At 41.9% G+C, this 22,240-nt stretch overlaps 1 protein-coding gene across 6 annotated transcripts in view; it reads right to left on the reverse strand.

The window, feature by feature from the left end:
* KCNG2 (potassium voltage-gated channel modifier subfamily G member 2) overlaps positions 1-22,240 on the reverse strand; it is a 423,062-nt gene that overhangs the window by 168,906 nt on the left and 231,916 nt on the right. For 5 of the 6 annotated variants that reach the window (XM_077270043.1, XM_077270042.1, XM_077270041.1 and 2 more), the window contains one exon: positions 9,024-9,860. In XM_077270043.1, coding sequence (XP_077126158.1) covers positions 9,024-9,785 — 762 coding nt within the window. In that variant the 5' untranslated portion in view covers positions 9,786-9,860. The remainder of the gene's footprint in view (positions 1-9,023; positions 9,861-22,240) is intronic. The other variant, XM_077270044.1, reaches the window with a different exon arrangement.

The raw sequence follows: 22,240 nt of genomic DNA on the forward strand, positions 1-22,240 counted from the left end.
ACATATGAGGTATCGGCATACTCAGGAGAAATTGCCCAACAAATTTTAGGATCCATTTTATCCTGTTGCCCATGTGAAAATGAAAGAATTGAGGCTAAAAGAAATTTTGTGTGAAAAAAAAGTACTTTTTCATTTTTGCGGATCAATTTGTGAAGCACCTGGGGGTTTAAAGTGCTCACTATGCCTCTAGATGAGTTCCTTGGGGGGTCTAGTTTCCAAAATGGGGTTACTTGTGGAGGAGCTCCAATGTTTAGGCACACAGGGGCTTTCCAAACGCGACATGGTGTCCGCTAACGATGGAGATAATTTTTCATTCAAAAAGTCAAATGGCGCTCCTTCCCTTCCGAGCCTTACCATGTGCCCAAACAGTGGTTTACCCCCACATGTGAGGTATTGGTGTACTCAGGAGAAATTGCCCAACAAAATTTAGGATCCATTTTATCCTGTTGCCCATGTGAAAATGAAAAAATTGAGGCTAAAATAATTTTTTTGTGAAAAAAAAGTACTTTTTCATTTTTACGGATCAATTTGTGAAGCACCTGGGGGTTTAAAGTGCTCACTATGCTTCTAGATAAGTTCCTTGGGGGGTCTAGTTTCCAAAATGGGGTCACTTGTGGGGGAGCTCCAATGTTTAGGCACACGGGGGCTCTCCAAACGCGACATCGTGTCCACTAAAGATTGGAGCCAATTTTTCATTGAAAAAGTCAAATGGCGCTCCTTCCCTTCCGAGCCCTGCCGTGCGCCCAAACAGTGGTTTACCCCCACATATGAGGTATCAGCGTACTCAGGACAAATTGGACAACAACGTCCGTGGTCCAGTTTCTCCTTTTACCCTTGGGAAAATAAAAATTTTTTCGCTAAAATATCATTTTTGTGACTTAAAAGTTAAATGTTCATTTTTTACTTCCATGTTGCTTCTGCTGCTGTGAAACACCTGAAGGGTTAATAAACTTCTTGAATGTGGTTTTGAGCACCTTGAGGGGTGCAGTTTTTAGAATGGTGTCACTTTTGGGTATTTTCAGCCATATAGAACCCTCAAACTGACTTCAAATGTGAGGTGGTCCCTAAAAAAAATGGTTTTGTAAATTTTGTTGTAAAAATGGGAAATCACTGGTCAAATTTTAACCCTTATAACTTCCTAGCAAAAAAAAAATTTGTTTCCAAAATTGTGCTGATGTAAAGTAGACATGTGGGAAATGTTATTTATTAACTATTTTGTGTCACATAACTCTCTGGTTTAACAGAATAAAAATTCAAAATGTGAAAATTGCGAAATTTTCAAAATTTTTGCCAAATTTCCGTTTTTTTCACAAATAAACTCAGAAATTATCGACCTAAATTTACCACTAACATGAAGCCCAATATGTCACGAAAAAACAATCTCAGAATCGCTAGGATCCGTTGAAGCGTTCCTGAGTTATTACCTCATAAAGGGACACTGGTCAGAATTGCAAAAAACGGCAAGGTCATGAAGGGGTTAACATAAGATCACCCCTTAGTCTTCGTTTTTCCAAACTAAATAGCCCCAAGTGTAATAACCTATCTTGGTATTGCAGACCCCCCAGTCCTCTAATAACCTTGGTTGCTCTTCTCTGCACCCGCTCCAGTTCAGCTATGTCTTTCTTATACACCGGAGACCAGAACTGTGCACAGTACTCTAAGTGTGGTCGCACTAGTGACTTGTATAGAGGTAAAATTATGTTCTCCTCATGAGCATCTATGCCTCTTTTAATGCATCCCATTATTTTATTTGCCTTTGTAGCAGCTGCCTGACACTGGCCACTGAATATGAGTTTGTCATCCACCCATACACCCAGGTCTTTTTCATTAACGGTTTTGCCGAGAGTTTTAGAATTAAGCACATAGTTATACATCTTATTACTTCTACCCAAGTGCATGACCTTACATTTATCCCCATTAAAGCTCATTTGCCATTTATCAGCCCAAGCTTCTAGTTTACATAAATCAGCCTGTAATATAAAATTGTCCTCCCCTGTATTGATTACCCTGCAGAGTTTAGTGTCATCTGCAAATATTGAAATTCTACTCTGAATGCCCCCTACAAGGTCATTAACAAATATGTTAAAAAGAAGAGGGCCCAATACTGACCCCTGTGGTACCCCACTACTAACCGTGACCCAGTCCGAGTGTGCTCCATTAATAACCACCCTTTGTTTCCTATCCCTGAGCCAACTCTCAACCCACTTGCACATATTTTCCCCTATCCCCATTATTCTCATTTTATTTATCAACCTTTTGTGTGGCACCGTATCAAAAGCTTTTGAAAAGTCCATATACACTACATCTACTGGGTTCCCTTGGTCCAGACCGGAACTTACCTCTTCATAGAAGCTGATCAAATTAGTCTGACATGATCGGTCCCTAGTAAACCCGTGCTGATACTGGGTCATGAGGTTATTCCTCTTCAGATACTCCAGTATAGCATCCCTTAGAATGCCCTCCAGGATTTTACCCACAGTAGAGGTTAAACTTACTGGCCTATAATTTCCGAGTTCAGTTTTTGTCCCCTTTTTGAATATTGGCACCACATTTGCTATACGCCAGTCCTGTGGTACAGACCCTGTTATTATGGACTCTTTAAAGATTAAAAATAATGGTCTATCAATGACTGTACTTAATTCCTGCAGTACTCAGGGGTGTATCCCATCCGGGCCCGGAGATTTGTCAATTTTTGTGATTTTTAGACGCCGCCGTACTTCCTGCTGGGTTAAGCAGGTAACATTAAATTGGGAATTATTATCACTAGTGTTGAGCGATACCGTCCGATACTTGAAAGTATCGGTATCGGAAAGTATCGGCCGATACCGGTAAAGTATCGGATCCAATCCGATACCGATACCCGATACCAATACAAGTCAATGGGACTCAAGTATCGGACGGTATCCCTGATGGTTCCCAGGGTCTGAAGGAGAGGAAACTCTCCTTCAGGCCCTGGGATCCATATTAATGTGTAAAAGAAAGAATTAAAATAAAAAATATTGCTATACTCACCTCTCCGACGCAGCCTGGACCTCACCGAGGGAACCGGCAGCGTTGTTTGCTTAAAATTCGCGCGTTTACTTCCTTACGTGAAGTCCCGGCTTGTGATTGGTCGCGTGCCGCCCATGTGGCCGCGACGCGACCAATCATAAGCCAGAACGTAATTTTAAAATCCTGAAGGACCTGAAATTACGTCACGGCTTGCTGTGATTGGTCGCGTCGCGGCCACATGGGCGACGCGACCAATCACAAGCCGGGACTTCACGTAAGGAAGTAAACGCGCGAATTTTAAGCAAACAACGCTGCCGGTTCCCTCGGTGAGGTCCAGGCTGCGTCGGAGAGGTGAGTATAGCAATATTTTTTATTTTAATTCTCTCTTTTACACATTTTTACATTAATGTTGTTTCGATACCGATACCCGATACCACAAAAGTATCGGATCTCGGTATCGGAATTCCGATACCCGCAAGTATCGGCCGATACCCGATACTTGCGGTATCGGAATGCTCAACACTAATTATCACTAGTCATATTGGCTGCCATGGGATTTTCTTTTGTAAATACTGATGAAAAAAAGTCATTTAGCATATTGGCTTTTTCCTCATCCTCATCCACCATTTCACCCAGACTATTTTTAAAGGGGGCCAACACTATCATTTTTTAGTTTCTTACTATTTATGTAGTTAAAGAATATTTTGGGGTTATTTTTGCTCTCTCTAGCAATGAGTCTCTGTCTCAATCTTTGCTGCCTTGATTTGCTTTTTACATAATTTATTTAATTTTTTGTATTTATTTAATGCCTCCTCACTACCTACTTCCTTTAATTCTCTAAATGCTTTCTTTTTGTCCCTTATTGCGCCCCTTACAGCTCTATTTAGCCATATTGGTTTCCTCCTATTTCTAGTATGTTTATTTCCATACGTATATACTGTGCACAGGTCCTATCCAGGATGCTAATAAATGTCTCCCATTTTCTTTGTGTACTTTTATGTCTCAGGATATCGTCCCAGTTAATTGCACCAAGATCCTCTCTCATCCGTTGGAAATTTGCCCTCCTGAAGTTTAGTGTCTTTGTCACCCCTCTACTACACATTTTATTAAAGGAGACATGAAAACTTATTATTTTGTGATCACTATTCCCCAAGTGACCCCCAACCCTTATATTTGATATGCGGTCTGGCCTGTTGGTTAATATTAGGTCTAGCAGTGCCCCCCTTCTTGTTGGGTCCTGAACCAGTTGTGAAAGGTAATTGTCTCTCATAGTTGTCAAAATCCGATTACCTTTACTGGAACTGCAGGTTTCTGTTCCCCAATCTATTTCAGGGTAGTTGAAGTCCCCCATAATAATGACTTCTCCTTGAGTCGCAGCTTCATCTATTTGCTTTACAAGGATATTCTCCATTGCTTCCATTATTTTTGGAGATTTATAACAAACCCCTATCAGTAATTTATTATTTTTTCCCCCTCCCCTTATCTCCACCCACAGGGACTCTACATTTTCATTAGATTCACCTATATTATCACGCAGGATGGGTTTTAAGGTCGATTTTACAAGCAGACACACCCCACCCCCTCGCTTATCTGTACGGTCATTTCTGAAAAGGCTATAGCCCTGCAAGTTAACAGCCCAGTCATGGCTCTCATCCAGCCATGTTTCAGATATCCCCACCATGTCATAATTATGTTCCAACAACATTAGTTCTAATTCGTCCATTTTGTTGGCGAGGCTTCTGGCATTAGTATACATGCACTTTATGTATCTCTCTGTACCTCTATTCTTTCTTAAATTACTAACTGTTCTAACCCCACCCCCCATGTATCCGCCACCCCCAACTTCCTTATTTGTGCCCAGGTCTCTATCTGCACTATCTTCCCCACCTATAAAATGAATACCCTCACCATTTTCTCTATCCCTGCACCAATTCCTTATTCATGAATTGTGTTATCGCTGCATCTACATTTGTATAATAAAGTGTTCACAATCATCTATCAAGAGTGTGCGGTGATTGAACATTACTCTATTACGGGGATTGCCATCCCACTTCACCAGCACCTCGGAACTCAGCAAGAGTGCTCGCCACACTACCTGTCTAAAGATATATAGTGCAGCAGAGCCAGGTAGGCTAGGGTTAAATCCTAGTTCTGCATATAACCAGGCTAGGTATTCATGTAAGTCAGTCTGCTAGTGAAGCTGAGCAGTCTGGATGAGTCTTTGAGCTAAAGAGAGAGGCCAGAATCCTTAACTGACAAGAGTCAGCACAGGCCGTGTGCAGAGAACGCAAGTATCAGTGGTTGCTATGGACAATAGCTGCTTCTTTATCCAGGCTTGGGCTAGCTGAGCTGTGTATGAGTAGCCAGGGTTTGTTCTGTTTAGTTAGCACCTAGACAAGGCTGGGTATTTATGTTTATGTTTTTTTTGGCCCAGTCAAACCTGTGGAAAGCAATAAAAACTGCATGCTTGGACCAAAACAGCTAAGGCCTAATGCCTACCAGAGAGTGAGCCCCTACAGTAGGTATATTGTTGGCCTACATATAGTATGTTGTCTAAATAAGATGGTAAACGCTGATCACTGTTATCGAGAGGACTACATTGTAATGGAGCACTCTAGAGCAGTGCAGACCATGTACCGGGGTGGTCTCTCCCAAAATATAGCGGACAAGGATAAAGAACAAGACCAGATACTGTCCGCTCAAACCCTATACTAACGAAGAGTGTTAGTTATTCCAGGAGTAGTGCAATAAATATTAGGGAAATATCTATTTGATTCTAAGGAAAACTCCATATACTAGTTTGAATTACCGTATTTTTCGGATTATAAGACTCTCCGGATTATAAAATGCACCCCAAATTTTGAGGAGAAAAATAAGAAAAAAATTATTTTTTAATAAAATGGTGGTGCTTCTTATAATCCATGCGTCTTATTGCTTACCGGGCTTGGTGGGTGCGGTAAAGCAGGATCCCAGGGTCGCTGCTGGAGGAGGCAGGAGTGGGGTGATGCTGCAGGCTAGAATGAGGGGGGGCTCCAATGTGCGGCGCGCTGGTGCAGGGGTCTTAAGCTGGTGCATGTCTGGTGCTGCTGCCGGGTGCCTCTTGGTGCCTGGCGGTTGCTGGCCGGTGCTGTGGGTGTCTCCGGTGCCCAGCAGTGCTGCGTGGGTGTCCGTTGCTGCCCGGGGCTCTGCCAACATTTTGCGACAGACCAGAGCCCTGGTAATTCCACGGTTCCCTGTGCATGTGCAGTGGACTCCGAGAATATGGCCACCAGGGGCGGCGCATGCACAGATAGTGATCTCGGGACCAAGATCTCGAGATATGAGAGCTCTGCCCTGAAATCTCATCTCTCGAGATTTTGGTCCCGAGATCACATCGGCTGCCATATTCCCGGAGTCCACTGCACATGCACAGGGAACTGTGGAATTACCAGGGCTCTGGCCTGTCACAAAATGTCGGCAGAGCCCCGGGCAGCACTGGACACCGACGCAGCACTGCTAGGCACTGGAGACACCCGCAGCACCGGCCAGCAACCGCCGAGCACCCGGAGACACCCGGACACCCCCTCATCCCAGCTCGCGGCCTACACCCATGGTATCGGTAAGACATGTCCGCTTTGTAAGACGCACCCCCTATTTTCCCAACTTTGGGGGAAAAAAAGTGCATCTTACAAAGCGAAAAATACGGTAAATTAAAACCTAAAATGCAATAGATCAGTAAGGTAAAAAACCCCAAATCATATATTGACCATTATTATTTTTAATAAACAGTGACAAGGAAAATTACAGGTGATGTGTCTCTATGGTAGTCAAGAATATGGGGTACTTGGGAACTTCAGGTAAGTTCACACATTAGTAGGTTACCATATCATACAAGTAATCCATAGTTAGACATTTTACGACACTGCAACTACTGCTGCATTTAGTGCAGGGTGATAGAGCATGTAATGTCTTGTCAGAATGCAAAACCTCAAGTGCAAAAAAATTGGATTTAGTGCCTGCGACACAGGCAATGATGTGGCTCACATCTGTCAATTTCACTTTGTAGACATAGGGCTTTTGAACTCTAGAATAATGTTAAATAACAGTGAATTATCGGTCATCACGCAGATCAATAAGACAAATATAATGACTCAGTTTATTCTTAACGTGATATTATATGTGCCCCAATTGTCACTTGTAAAGAGAATCAACCTTAACAATTATGCACACTGTGACCATCATTTATCATGTGGCTTTCAGTGCTCGGTGACATAAAGCCATGTAACAAGCCACTTCAGATATTTTGTACACATAAGTATTGATCAATTTTGACATGAAAGAGTCAATTACTCAGTAAGAGACACGTCTTAATTGGCAGTGTGCATTTCTCCTTGTGTCTTCTTGGTATTTCCTTCCGAACTTGGCCCCTTTTGGGCAAGCAAACACCTTGTGAAAAGAAATATGTAATCAGCGCAGAATGTAAATGCATGAGAAGAAACCTGCTTTAATTCAAAGTTATCGAAATTGTTATATCTACGTCTTAAATTAATTTGTTTCCTTGTATAGAAGACTGTTCACATCTACCTTTTATACCATTTCAGAGGCTCAATTGCTATTGTTGCCACTAAAATACCTTAATTCAGAGAGAAAACTAATGGAACCCACTAGACACTGAGCCTTTATATGTTTTGTAAATAGTCTTCAGAATATAAGACACTATCCAATTTTTCGGGGCACTGTCATTATGGTAATGTTATCACATTAAATTATTTTTTTGCTTTACAGGTATTAAATAAGTACTCCCATTAACATTTGAATGGGCTAAACCTGTGTGAATGTGCACATATGTAATGAAGTGTAGATGTATTAATACAGTCACCAATCGTTGTCTCCTCCAGAGTCGGACTCCGCTCTGGTCTTCTTCTGAGTCACATGACTGAAATTCAGAGTCTCCGAATCACACAGGGCTGTATATGTGAGCCGGAAGTTGGTTTTACAATGTAAGCTGGTGGGTTGGGGGGGGGTCAGAACTAGGCTCCATAGGCTTACATTGTATTAGCGACTTTTGGCTCATGCATAAACCCCAGTATGAGCTGGCAAATCTGAATAGTCATCACGTAACATCTTGTATTTGAGATCAGAGCAGGATGTCATTACATCACAGGAGTAGTTTAGAACATGCAGATTACTCCTGTGTGAGATGCAATGACAGCCTGATTTCACCGCAGCTGCTTGAGCACAGACATAAGTGTGATTACTAATGCACTTCATAATCAGGAGAGCTGATAGAAGGGTTTGTAATATGACACAGCTAAACTCAGCTACACTGCCCCTCTCCCCACACGGATTCATGCAGAAGGTTAGAACAGGAGATCAGAGCTGTCTGACGTTGTACGTCTCACACACTGAGAACCCTGCTCTAAGCTATTGTGGGGGTCATTCTTCTTCCCTTTGTATGTTGCTGCCTGTTAAGATTGGTTAGCATCATACAGAAGACAGAAATAAATGCCCTCAGTCAAACTGGTTGATAACACCCACTTTCACTTAAAAAAAAAAGGTTAACTCATTAGGTGCAAAATACTTTGCTAATATCTCCGCAACACAGAAATTACATAAAAATAAGAAGAAAATAATACATTTTAAGGGAAAATGTCAAAATGCCTTGAACTTTTACATTATCCTGTGTGGAAAAAGATTGTTTTTGTTGCTACCGTATGGAATACATGATAAATGAATAGTAGGGCTGGGTTCATACCTGCAATCAGGAATTCCATTTGTATGTTACATTTTATGAACTGACACATCGAATTAATGTCCAAGAGGGATCAGCTGCCAGTTTTCAGAACAGAAAAAAGTTCTGCAAGATGCAAATTTTTACATTCTACAAACTGACACATAACAGAACCCAAACAGACCCATAATAATCAATGTGTTTCCAATTACATCAGTTATGCAACTGATCCATCTCAGAAATGAATTACCAAACACAGGTATCAACCCAGCCTTATGTTATAATGTAAAAAAAAAAATCACATTCTGTTTACCAGACTTACCCTATCTTCCTCGTCTCTGAAATCTGGCATGGTGCTAATACAGAGACTTACAGCTGTGATTGCCACAAAAGAAACTGACAAACAGGCAAAAATCTTTCCAGGAATCCCTGAGTGAGGGTTCTCCACCATGTCCCTGAGATGCTTCATGCACTGGGCCAAACGCCCACTGTCCTGCAAGGCACTTTGTGAATTCTCCTTGGAGGTGCCATATTCGCCTTCATACATCTTAGCTTCAGCTAATTCCTCCTCCTTCTGCTGTAGCTTTCTAAGGCAGCACCACTCCAATTGCTCTTCCTCTATCCCCCAGTATATAAGTTCTTCCTGAAAAGAAAGGGCACACATCTCTCTCAGTATCCTTAGCTTGCCAGCTGCCAAGAAAGTCATAATAGTCCTAAAGGCACATGGGTTACGATCAAAGAAAAACTCATTGCAATTGATGTCATAATCATCACAAATATCCATGATTTCATCATAATTGTTGCAAGCTTTAAGTTTTCCGAGCCGTGTTAGTGGACAGTCTTCTAGTGTGGTCCACGGGATTCGGTACTTTATTCCCCCTACATTGATGATGACATGTCTCATCCTATCCTCCACTTGGCCTCTGTAACATCTCTCCTCTCCAGGTCGAAGAAGCTTAGCTGTTTTGTAGAACACCCCTTTCCGGGTCCGCACTTCACAAAAATTCTCACTCACATTCTTAAACCTAAAGGAGGTGAAGTCGGCCTCTGCTTTTCCTGCCAGTAATGCCATTTCTTGATACATTGGCTTTCTTCATTTAGGCAACCACTCTTTCTAGAAGAAACGGTAGACACTCTATCAACCAAAGCAGCTTCAGATCTGAAAGAGAAGAGCATGTGTTTATAATTTTAGCATTGTCTATGGGAGCAGAGTACATAAAATTAGTGGAATGTAAACAGAACATGGAACAGTGTATCCAAAAGCAATAAACTTCAGATGCTGGTCAACGTTGCACGTGTTCACAAATCTTATGATGGTTGCGTGAGGGAATGATCACAGTTTATGAATCATAAGAGAGCAATTAACAGATATGACACTGGAACTATGCCAATTTGAGGTCAACCTCCTAGACCACAGATTTGTAGCCTAAACGTACACAGCAACTATTTTTTGTTTACGGTTATAAGCATTTGAGCTGAGTTTGACGTATGTATTTCTTCAGACACAAATAAATCAGAGGGAAGATGAATATTGCAATCATACAGGAAACAATCATCTGCTCTCCTCTTGGAATATGTCCCGTAAGTGATCATAAGCCAAAATAGATCATCATGAGACATCATTAACCCCTTAAAGGGAAGGTGCCATCAAAATTTTTTTTTTTACAGCAATTGTAAAAATGTAAAGAATTAATGTTTAAATTTTCTTAAAAAATATTATCATTTGTTTATAATTTAGTAAAATATGAAAAATAATTTGAAAAGTTTGTGAATTTCCACTTTTAAACACTAGGGGGAGCAGCTGCTGAAATTTCAGAAAAACCTCGTGTACAACTAGCTCACATTACTGCACTGCAGTAATTATGGGCGGAGTCTGCTGACGTGTGTGATGTCTCCTCTCCTCCCCTTCTGGGTGTTTGCTAAGGGATAAGAGAGGATGATATTCAGGAACCCAGTGAGCAGCCATTTTGTTGGTGACTGCAGAGTAATGCTGCCGTCACACTATCAGTATTTGGTCAGTATTTTACCTCAGTATGTGTAAGCCAAAACCAGGAGTGAAACAAATAGAGGAAAAGTATAATAGAAACATATGCACCACTTCTGCATTTATCACCCACTCCTGGTTTTGGCTTACAAATACTGAGGTAAAATACTGACCAAATACTGAACGTGCGACAGCAGCCTTGTACTGACAAGTAGACAGTCACCGAGGATGGCAGGCAGCAAGGATTCTGGGAGATATGTGGTGGAGGGAGCAGGGTGACAGCAGCACAGAGTATTTCAGGAGAGCAGTGTGCTGGTCTATGGGGGGCACCATGTTCAGTGCGCGGAGCAGCCAGGGATTGTACATAGAGCGCTTGTCTTTTATACACATGGATGGACCATCTGCTCCACAGAAATCCAGGAAACATTTCTGCGGATTGATGACCTGTTCTGATCCAGACATTGCATGCAAAGACCCCATTCCCCTCCTCAGATCCTGTCCTGGCGATGTGTGAAATTGAGACGACAGGTGCAGTCTGGGGTGACGCTGGGAAGGAAACGTAGCCATATAGTAACGATAAAAATGAGACCCCTCTCTTCAGCTGCCTCACTAGCCCTGACTGCACCTAACTGAAGGTCATGCTGCCCCCTCTATTACCCCAGACCCACGTGCAGGTGCTCAGCCAGAACCACCATAGAATGGGTCCGCTTTCTGAAGATAATACTGCCATAGTGTTCTCACATAATACCGCCATATAGATCACACACACACAATACTATCAAATAGATCACACAATACTGTCATACAGTTCTCACATAATACTGTCATATAGATCACACAATACTATCAAATAGATCACAATACTGTCATACAGTTCTCACATACCACCATATAGATCACACATAATACCGCCATATAATTCTCACCTAGTACTGCCACATAGATCACACATAATCCCACAATATAGTTCTCATATACCACCGTCATATAGTTTTTACATCATTCCACAACACTGATCAAACATAATACCGCCATATAGATCACATATAATACCGTCACATAGATCACACAATACTTGGCATAATGTGTGATATTATATATATTATAATATCTCGGCATAATGTGTGGTCTTTACGGGAGTATTATGTGATAAATATATATAGCGGCATTATACGTGATCCATATGGTATTGTGCTGCTCTAGGGAGGTCACAGAGACGTATGGTGGAAGGAGTAGGGTGACAGGAGCACAGAGTATTTCAGGAGAGCAGTGTACTGGTCTATGGGTGGGAGGGTGTGCTCACACTCACACGCTCGCAACTGTATACTTAGCCTTTACTGGCTATTAAAATGGGGGACACCCCCCAAAAAAAGACGTGGGGCCCCCTATAATTAATAACCATCAAATACTATGCAGACAGCTGCGGGCTGACATTAATAGCCTAGGAAGGGGCCATGGATATTGTCCCCCCCAGGCTAAAAACATCAGCTCTCAGCCGCCTTTTACATGCGCCTCTTCTGGCGCTTTGCCTGGCAATTTCCACTTGCCCTGTAGCGGTAGCAAGTGGGGTTCATATTTTTGGGGTTAATGTCACCTTCATATTGTCCGGTGACATCAAGCCCACGGCTTAGTAATGGAGAGGCGTCTATAAGGCACCCATCCATTACTAATCCTATAGTTGTATTGTAAATAAAGACTCGGCCAGAATAAAGTCCTTTATTGATCTTTTACCATACTGAACGCATAATCCTCGACTCCCTCAACAAAAATAATAAACCACATTGGGGAAAGACACGCAGGGGGAGAGGAGTGCATAGGAGAGGATTAGATACTGACTGCTGAGCCGTGTATCTAATCCTGGCCTGTGTGATACTGACAGCTGATCCGTGTATCTAATCCTGTCCTGTGTGATACCGACTGCTGAGCCGTGTATCTAATCCTGTCCTGTGTGTTACCGACTGCTGAGTTGTGTATCTAATCCTGTCCTGTGTGATACCGACTGCTGAGCCGTGTATCTAATCCTGTCCTGTGTGATACCATCTGCTGAGCCGTGTATCTAATCCTGTCGTGTGATACCAACTGCTGAGCCGTGTATCTAATCCTGTCCTGTGTGTTACCAACTGCTGAGCCGTGTATCTAATCCTGTCCTGTGTGATACCGACTGCTGAGCCGTGTATCTATTCCTGTCCTGTGTGATACCGACTGCTGAGCCGTGTATCTAATCCTGTCCTGTGTGTTACCAACTGCTGAGCCGTGTATCTAATCCTGTCCTGTGTGATACCGACTGCTGAGCCGTGTATCTAATCCTGTCCTGTGTGATACCAACTGCTGAGCCGTGTATCTAATCCTGTCGTGTGATACCAACTTCTGAGCCGTGTATCTAGTCCTGTCCTGTGTGATACCAACTGCTGAGCCGTGTATCTAATCCTGTCGTGTGATACCAACTGCTGAGCCGTGTATCTAATCCTGTCCTGTGTGATACCAACTGCTGAGCCGTGTATCTAATCCTGTCGTGTGATACCAACTGCTGAGCCGTGTATCTAATCCTGTCCTGTGTGATACTGACTGCTGAGGACACAGTACACGGGACAGGATTAGCTACCCAGGACTAGATTAGCTACACAGGACAGAGGTAGCAGTGGTAGGTGTATATAGAGGCAGATAGTGGAATACAGAGGCAGGCAGCAGTGGTATACAGAGGCAGCCAGCAGTGGTATACAGAGGCAGCCAGCAGTGGTATACAGAGGCAGCCAGCAGTGGTATACAGAGGCAGCCAGCAGTGGTATACAGAGGCAGCCAGCAGTGGTATATAGAGGCAGCTAGCAGTGGTATATAGAGGCAGGTAGCAGTGGTAGGTGGTATATAGGGGCTGGTAGCAGTGGTAGGTGGTATATAGGGGCTGGTAGCAGTGGTAGGTGGTATATAGAGGCAGGTAGCAGTGGTATATAGAGGCAGCTAGCAGTGGTATATAGGGGCAGGTAGCAGTGGTATATAGGGGCTGGTAGAAGTGGTAGGTGGTATATAGGGGCAGGCAGCAGTGGTAGGTGGTATATAGGGGCAGGCAGCAGTGGTAGGTGGTATATAGGGGCAGGCAGCAGTGGTAGATGCATAAGAAAATAAAAACCCTGTACTTACCTTCCGTCCTCTCCCAGGATGTGCTGAGTCATGTTCAGGGCAGAGCAGTGTGACGATCTCCCTGCTCTGCTCTGAACAGGTCGGCAGTGATTGCAGCCTGTAATGTAATACTAAGTACAGGCTGCAATCACAGCTCCTCGCTGCAGATACTCACCTCGGACCCTCGGCAGCAGCTTCTCCCAGCAGCAGCTTCTGCCATCGCACGCACTGAGCTGTGTGTGCGATGGCAGAGGGAAATAAACAAGATGGCCGCGATCTCCTCTCACAGCTGTGACGTGGCAGCTCAGTGGGCGTGGCCAAGTCACAGCTGAGAGGCAGGAGATGGGGTCGGAGCCCGACCGTTGGCTCCTATGTACATGGCTGCCGTAAGTGAGGTGTGCAAGTGTCGTGCCCAGACACTCACACCCACACTAATGAAAATGGCGGCCTCCAGTGGTAGAAGTAAAAGTGAATAAATAAAAAAGTATGAAAGAGGTACATTTACTTTTGTATTAAAAATAATTGATTATATAATCAATAATTATTAATACAAAAACTAAAATCACGGCACCCTCCCTTTAAGCCCCGAGGGTGGTTTGCACGTTAATGACTGGGCCGATTTTTACATTTCTGACCACTGTCCCTTTATGAGGTTATAACTCTGGAACGCGTCAACGGATCCCAGTGATTCTGACATTGTTTTCTCAAGACATATTGTATTTCATGATAGTGGTAAAATTTCTTTGATATTACCAGCGTGTATTTGTGAAAAAAATGGTAATTTGGCAAAAATTTTGAAAATTTCGCAATTTTCCAAATTTGAATTTTTATGCCCTTAAATCACAGAGAAATGTCACACAAAATACAGTTATATCAAAAAGTTTGGGCACCCCTATTAATCATAAGCTTAATATTTTATAAAAATTGTTTTTTTTGCAACAGCTATTTCAGTTTCATATATCTAATAACTGTTGGACACAGTAATGTTTCTGCCTTAAAATGAGGTTTATTGTACTAACAGAAAATGTGCAATCTGCATTCAAACAAAATTTGACAGGTGCATAAGTATGGGCACCTCACCAGAAAAGTGACATTAATATTTAGTAGATCCTCCTTTTGCAAAAATACCAGCCTCTAGTCGCTTCCTGTTGCTTTTAATGAGTTCCTGGATCCTGGATGAAGGTATTTTTGACCATTCCTCTTTACAAAACAATTCCAGTTCAGTTAAGTTTGATGGTCGCCGAGCATGGACAGCCCTCTTCAAATGATCCCACAGATGTTCAATGATATTCAGGTCTGGGGACTGGGATGGCCATTCCAGAACAGGGTAATTGTTCCTCTGCATGAATGCCTGAGTAGATTTGGAGCGGTGTTTTGGATCATTGTCTTGCTGAAAGATCCATCCCCTGCGTAACTTCAACTTTGTCACTGATTCATGAACATTATTGTCAAGAATCTGCTGATACTGAGAGGAATCCATGCGTCCCTCAACTTTAACAAGATTCCCGATGCCGGCATTGGCCACACAGCCCCAAAGCATGATGGAACCTCCACCAAATTTTACTGTGGGTAGCAAGTGTTTTTCTTAGAATGCTGTGTTTTTTGGCCGCCATGCATAACGCCTTTTTGTATGACCAAACAACTCAATCTTGGTTTCATCAGTCCACAGGACCTTCTTCCAAAAAGAAATTGGCTTCTCCAAATGTGCTTTTGCATACCTCAGCCGACTCTGTTTGTGGCGTTCTTGCAGAAATGGCTTCTTTCGCATCACTCTCCCATACAGCTTCTCCTTGTGCAAAGTGCGTTGTATAGTTGACCGATGCGTTGACCGATGCACAGTGACACCATCTGCAGCAAGTTGATGCTGCAGCTCTCTGGAGGTGGTCTGAGGATTGTCCTTGACTGATCTCACCATTCTTCTTCTCTGCATTTCTGATGTTTTTCTTCGCCTGCCACTTCTGGCCTTAACAAGAACTGTACCTGTGTTCTTCCATTTCCTTACTATGTTCCTCACAGTGGAAATTGACAGGTTAAATCTCTTAGACAGGTTTTGTATCCTTCCCCTGAACAACTATGTTGAATAATCTTTGTTTTCAGATCATTTGACAGTTGTTTTGAGGAGCCCATGATGCCACTCTTCAGAGGAGATTCAAACAGGAGAACAACTTGCAAGTGGCCACTTTAAGTAGCTTTTCTCATGATTGCATACACCTGGCTATGAAGTTCAAAGCTCAATGAGGCTACAAAACCAAAAAAAGTGCTTTAGTAAGTCAGTAAAAAGTAGGTAGGAGTATTTAAAACAAGAAAATGATAAGGGTGCCCATACTTATGCACCTGTCAAATTTTGTTTGAATGCAGATTGCACATTTTCTATTAGTACAATAAACCTCATTTCAAGGCAGAAACATTACTGTGTCCAACAGTTATTAGATATATGAAACTGAAATAGCTGTTGCAAAAAAAACTATTTTTATAAAACATTAAGCTTAAGATTAACAGGGGTGCCCAAACCTTTTCATATAACTGTACTTAGTAAGTAACATTTCCCACATGTCTACTTTACATCAGCACAATTTTGGAAACAACATTTTTTTTGTTAGGGAGTTAAAAGGGTTAAAGTTGACCAGCAATTTCTCATTTTTACAACACCATTTTTTTTTTAGGGACAACATCACATTTGAAGTCATTTTGGGGGGTCTATGTGATAGAAAATAACCAAGTGTGACACCATTCTAAAAACTGCACCCCTCAAGGTGCTCAAAACCAAATTCAAGAAGTTTATTAACCCTTCTAGTGCTTCACAGGAATTTTTGGAATGTTTAAAAAAAAAATGAAGATTTAATTTTTTTTCACAAAAAAATTACTTCAGCTCCAATTTGTTTTATTTTACCAAGGGTAACAGGAGAAAATGGACTCCAAAAGTTGTTTGGGGTCCTGAGTACCCCGAATTTGTCCTGAGTACCCCGATACCCCATATGTGGGGGTAAACCACTGTTTGGGCGCATGGCAGAGCTCGGAATGGAAGGAGGGCCATTTGACTTTTCAATGCAAAATTGGCTGGAAATGAGATGGGACGCCATGTTGCTTTTGGAGAGCCACTAATGTGCCTAAACATTGAAACCCTCCACAAGTGACAACATTTTGGAAAGTAGACCCCCTAAGGAACTTATGTAGATGTGTTGTGAGAGCTTTGAACCCCCAAGTGTTTCACTACAGTTTATGACGCAGAGCCGTGAAAATAAAAATGATTTTTTTTTTCCACAGAAATTACTTTTTAGCCCCCAGTTTTGTATTTTCCCAAGGGTAACAGGAGAAATTGGATCCCAAAAGTTGTTGTGCAATTTATCCTGAGTACGCTGATACCCCATATGTGAGGGGTAACCACCGTCTGGGGGCATGGCAGAGCTTGGAAGGGAAGGAGTGCCATTTGGAATGCAGACTTAGATGGAATGGTCTGCAGGTGTCACATTGCGTTTACAGAGCCCCTAATGTACCTAAAAAGTAGAAACCCCCCACAAGTGACCCCATATTGGAAACTAAACCCCCCAAGGAACTTATCTAGATTTGTTGTGAGAACTTTGAACCCCCAAGTATTTCACTACAGTTTATAACGCAGAGCCGTGAAAATAAAAAATCATTTTTGTCCCACAAAAATGTTTTTTTAACCCCCCAAATTTTTATTTTCCCAAGGGTAACAAGAGAAATTGGACCCCAGAAGTTGTTGTCCATTGACAGCCCCTGATGTGCCTAAACAATGGAAACCCCCAATTCTAACTGGAACCCTAACCCAAACACACCCCTAATCCCAACCACACCCCTAACCCCAACCACACCCCTAACCCCACCCCTAACCCTAATCCCAACCATAACCCTAACCCTAATCCCAACTGTAAATGTAATCCAAACCCTAACCCTAGACCCAACCCTAACCCTAGCCCTAACCCTAGCCCTAACCCTAGCCCTAACCCTAGCCCTAACCCTAACCCTAGCTCTAACCCTAATGGGAAAATGGAAATAAATACATTTTTTAACATTTTTTTATTTTTCCCTAACTAAGTGGGTGATGAAGGGGCGTTTGATTTACTTTTATAGAGGGTTTTTTAGTGGATTTTTATGACTGGCAGCCGTCACACACTAAAAGAGGCTTTTTATTGCAAAAAATATTTTTTTGCGTTTCCACATTTTGAGAGCTATAATTTTTCCATATTTTTGTCCACAGAGTCATGTGAGGTCTTGTTTTTTGCGGGACGAGTTGATGTTTTTATTGGTAACATTTTTGGGCATGTGACATTTTTTGATCACTTTTTATTCCGATTTTTGTTAGGCAGTATGACCAAAAACCAGCTATTCATGAATTTCTTTTGGGAGGGGGGGGCATTTATACCGTTCCGCGTTTGGTAAAATGGATAAAGCAGTTTTATTCTTCGGGTCAGTACGATTACAGCGATACCTCATTTAGATTTTTTTTATTTTTTGGCGCTTTTATACGATAAAAACTATTTTATAGAAAAAAGAATTATTTTTGCATCACTTTGTTCTGAGGACTATAACTTTTTTATTTTTTCACTGATGACGCTGTGTCACAGCTCGTTTTTTGTGGGACAAGATGCCGTTTTCAGCGGTACCATGGTTATTTATATCTGTCCTCTTGATCGCGTGCTATTCCACTATTTGTTCGGTGGTATGATAATAAAGGGTTGTTTTTTGCCTCCTTTTAAAAAATTTTTTTTATGGTGTTCACTGAAGGGGTTAACTAGTAGACAGTTTTATAGGTCGGGTCGTTACGGACGTGGCGATACTAAATATGTGCACTTTTATTGTTTTTTTTAATTTAGATAAAGGAATGTATTTATTGGAACAATATATATATATTTTTTATTCGTTTAGGAATTTTTTTTTTTTTACACATGTAAATATTTTTTTTTTACTTTTGTACTTTGCCCCAGTGGGGGAATCACATTATATTGACAGATCGCTGATCTGTGCTGTGCACTGTGTCAGATCATCGATCTCACAGGCACAGCAGGGAGGCTTACCAGAACTTGCTCTGAGCAGGCGCTGGTAAAGCCACCTCCCTGCAGGACCCAGATGCAGCCCCGTGGCCATTTTGGATCTGGGCCTGCAGGGAGGAGGTAAGAGACCCTCGGAGCAACGCGATCACATCGCGTTGCTCTGAGGGTCTCAGGGAAGCATGCAGGGAGCCCCCTCCCTGTGCGATGCTTCCCTATACCGCTGGAACACTGCGATCATGTTTGATCGCAGTGTGCCGGGGGTTAATGTGCCAGGACGGTCCGTGACCGCTCCTGGCACATAGTGCCGAATGTCAGCTGTGATAGTCAGCTGACACCCGGCCGTGATCGCACTGGACGTACTATCCCATCACTGGGAATTAAGTCCCAGGTCACCTTGACGGGATAGTATGTCCAATGGGATTAAGGGGTTAAGCCACAAACAGAACAAGTAGGGTTCCCAGCAGGAGTATTAAAGAATATTTGCGGTATAAGGTACATTAAGTTACTTTTTCAATACATTGCACAAAATGACTTTTATAAGAATTAGCTGAAAAAGTGACTTCAGATAGCACAATGTGTTCTGTATGAATCGGACTTGTCACAGTGTAGGTCATGTGGTGGAGATCATTACTAGAAAGGTGGTGACAATTGGAAAATGCAGCAATCACTAAACGTATTAAACACACATACCAACACTTTGTAATATACATTACAAAGAACTACAGTGGGAAAAATAAGTATTTGACACACTGTCGATTTGTAAGTTTTCCCACCTACAAAGAATGGAGAGGTCTGTAATTTTTATTGTAGGATACATTTCAACTGACATGGACCCGTCAATTACCGTACTTCTAGAAGTGCTGGGCGAAGCCGGCTGGGGGTTGTACCGGACTAGTCTAGTCTCTGGCTCTGTTTCACGGACGGATCTTCAAAATATATTTTCTCTAAAATGCTGAAATGTTTCAGAGAAAAAAATACCTGCTAAAAATCGGTTTAGGCAGCATGTACAGTGGGGAAAAGTTTTCCCACCTACAATGAATGGAGACGTCTGTAATTCATGATGCAGTGCGTGCAAACTTGGTCAAGAATTGCAGGAAACGTCTGACCTCTAAGTGCAAACAAAAATTTCTGTACCAAATATTTAGTTCTGTTTTTCTATTGTGTCAAATACTTATTTCACGCAATAAAATGCAAATTATGTATGTAAAAATCAGATGTGATTTTCTGGATTTTTTTTTTTAAGATTCTGTCTCTCACAGGTGAAGTGTACCTATGATAAAAATTACAGACCTCTCCATTCTTTGTAGGTGGGAAAGCTTGCTCAATTTGCAGTTTATCAAATACTAATTTTTCACACTGTAATACTATAAAATGTTGACAGGAGTGCTACTTTAAAGTGGATGCAACAACACAAACTACATACATTACTAAACAAATCTCTTAAACCCAATGAGACTGGTGCCCTGACTTTGAAAATTCATGAGAGTCCAAGTGAATTCAGTCTCCTCCCACCCACCTAGTCTGCCTGATTGCTGCAGCATGTACTGAATAGTTTCAGACTCCAGCAGCAGGGAGAAGGGACACTAAGGCTTCTTTTACACATACCGTTGTTTTGTGGCCCATTTTTGCGGCACCAATAGATTTCTATGGGGCTGCAATAATTCCATGGTGCGCCATGCGCCTTATGGCCGTATTTACAGCGGTGAAAAAAAGATTGAGCCTGCTCGACCTTTTTCACGGCTTACGGACACGGCCCCCATTGTAAATCAATGGGGCCACAAAAACAACTAAAGGTTGTTTTTGCAGTGCACCGTGACTTCCGGTTTTGCAGATGGCAATTTTTTTTCCCATTAATTTTGCTATAGTATTGGGAACTCGAAAAATGTCAATCTGCAAGTTTTTTGCGGTCCGTTATTGTTGCAGACCATGAAAATTGCGGCAATACGGCCCGCAAAAAAGGCCCGCAATAACAGGCCGCAAAAAACATGGTAAGTGTAAAAGTAGCATAAGGAGTTGGAAATCATGCTAGGCATGCGGTGATTGTATAATCCTATAGGAAAGTTGAACTCAGACATTCTGATTGGATTTTTTCTGGTAACTGCTAAATTATCCTTATAGATCCATTTAATAAATGCATCTTGTATTGGGAAATCTAGCGAAAGATCCGCTTTACATGCTTCCTGCCTGTTTTACTAAAGGTTTTGAATGATTGCAGTCTGTTACAGCCTAATCTCATACAAATGCAGCTATCTGGCATTTTTACAAGCTGCAGATATGGTGCAGAAGTTTTAAGACTGAAAACCCCATTTCATACATCTAAATGGGTTTATGTAACATTCATGGATTTCGGCAAACCCCATTGAGCGGCACAGAAACCTTGGTCATTATAAACTACATGATTTGGCAAAATGCATACTCAAATATATATATAATATATTCTACTACTGATCATCATTCATATTGACTTGTCTCCTCTGTGCAAATTATTGTCCCACAGGCAAAAATGTAATGTAGAAATAATAAATAGAACATGTATAACACTAAATTTGGGTTTTTATATGCAAGTAGAAAGGATCACAATTGTGTGCTATAAGTGTTTAAGTTGGGGTTTGGAATATATTATTTCAAATCTGAATATATGAGAAACTTGATATTTAATAAATTGTGATCAATGTAAATCCTTAAGCTGCACTGCAGCTTAGCAAGAGTACATTACAGACTCTTAATCTCAGGGAATTGTGGGTCTTCTTTAAATGTTTATATGCTTTTTTTAAAGGTAATCGATCACTTTTCTTTTTTACTTTATGTTTAAAAGTTCATTTATAAAAGTATGACATTAATCAGTGTTGTGGTTTTTTTTTTATAGCTTTTTAACTAAGCCCCGGACACTGTCATTTCTTGCTGATGTGTGCCTGAGAATGACCCACTACAAATAGGAGACTGTGGTCGGTGTACTGCCCTATGTCCTACACTGCGACTACTAGATACTCCCCTTAGACTGTCCAGTTCACAGGAGTAGGTGGACCAGGTGCTATTTTGCTAAAGACTTACGCTGTGCACATAGTTAGAATTTTCCCCAGTCACAGCGCATGCAGTGTTCAGTGGTGAGTGATGTAAGAGGATCAGAACTCACCGCACACTCGTAGGTATTGTGGTGAAAAAAGTTGTATCTAAGTCCGCTGCATAAAGAAAATCAAATTAAGGGAGCAGGTCAAATTGATAGAACAGAAAGACGACTACAAAATATAACAGACGTTTCGACCCATCCAGGGTCTTAATCATTAAGTAGCTGATGGGTGACTGCCAGGTAATACCAGGCACCACTTCGGGGCAGAAAGAAACCACCGCTATTAGGGTTGAGCGAAACGGGTCGATCATTTTCAAAAGTCGCCGACTTTTGGCTAAGTCGGCGTCTCATGAAACCCGATC

The sequence above is a fragment of the Ranitomeya variabilis genome, chromosome 6, assembly GCF_051348905.1.
Source record: "Ranitomeya variabilis isolate aRanVar5 chromosome 6, aRanVar5.hap1, whole genome shotgun sequence".
Lineage (NCBI taxonomy): Eukaryota > Metazoa > Chordata > Amphibia > Anura > Dendrobatidae > Ranitomeya > Ranitomeya variabilis.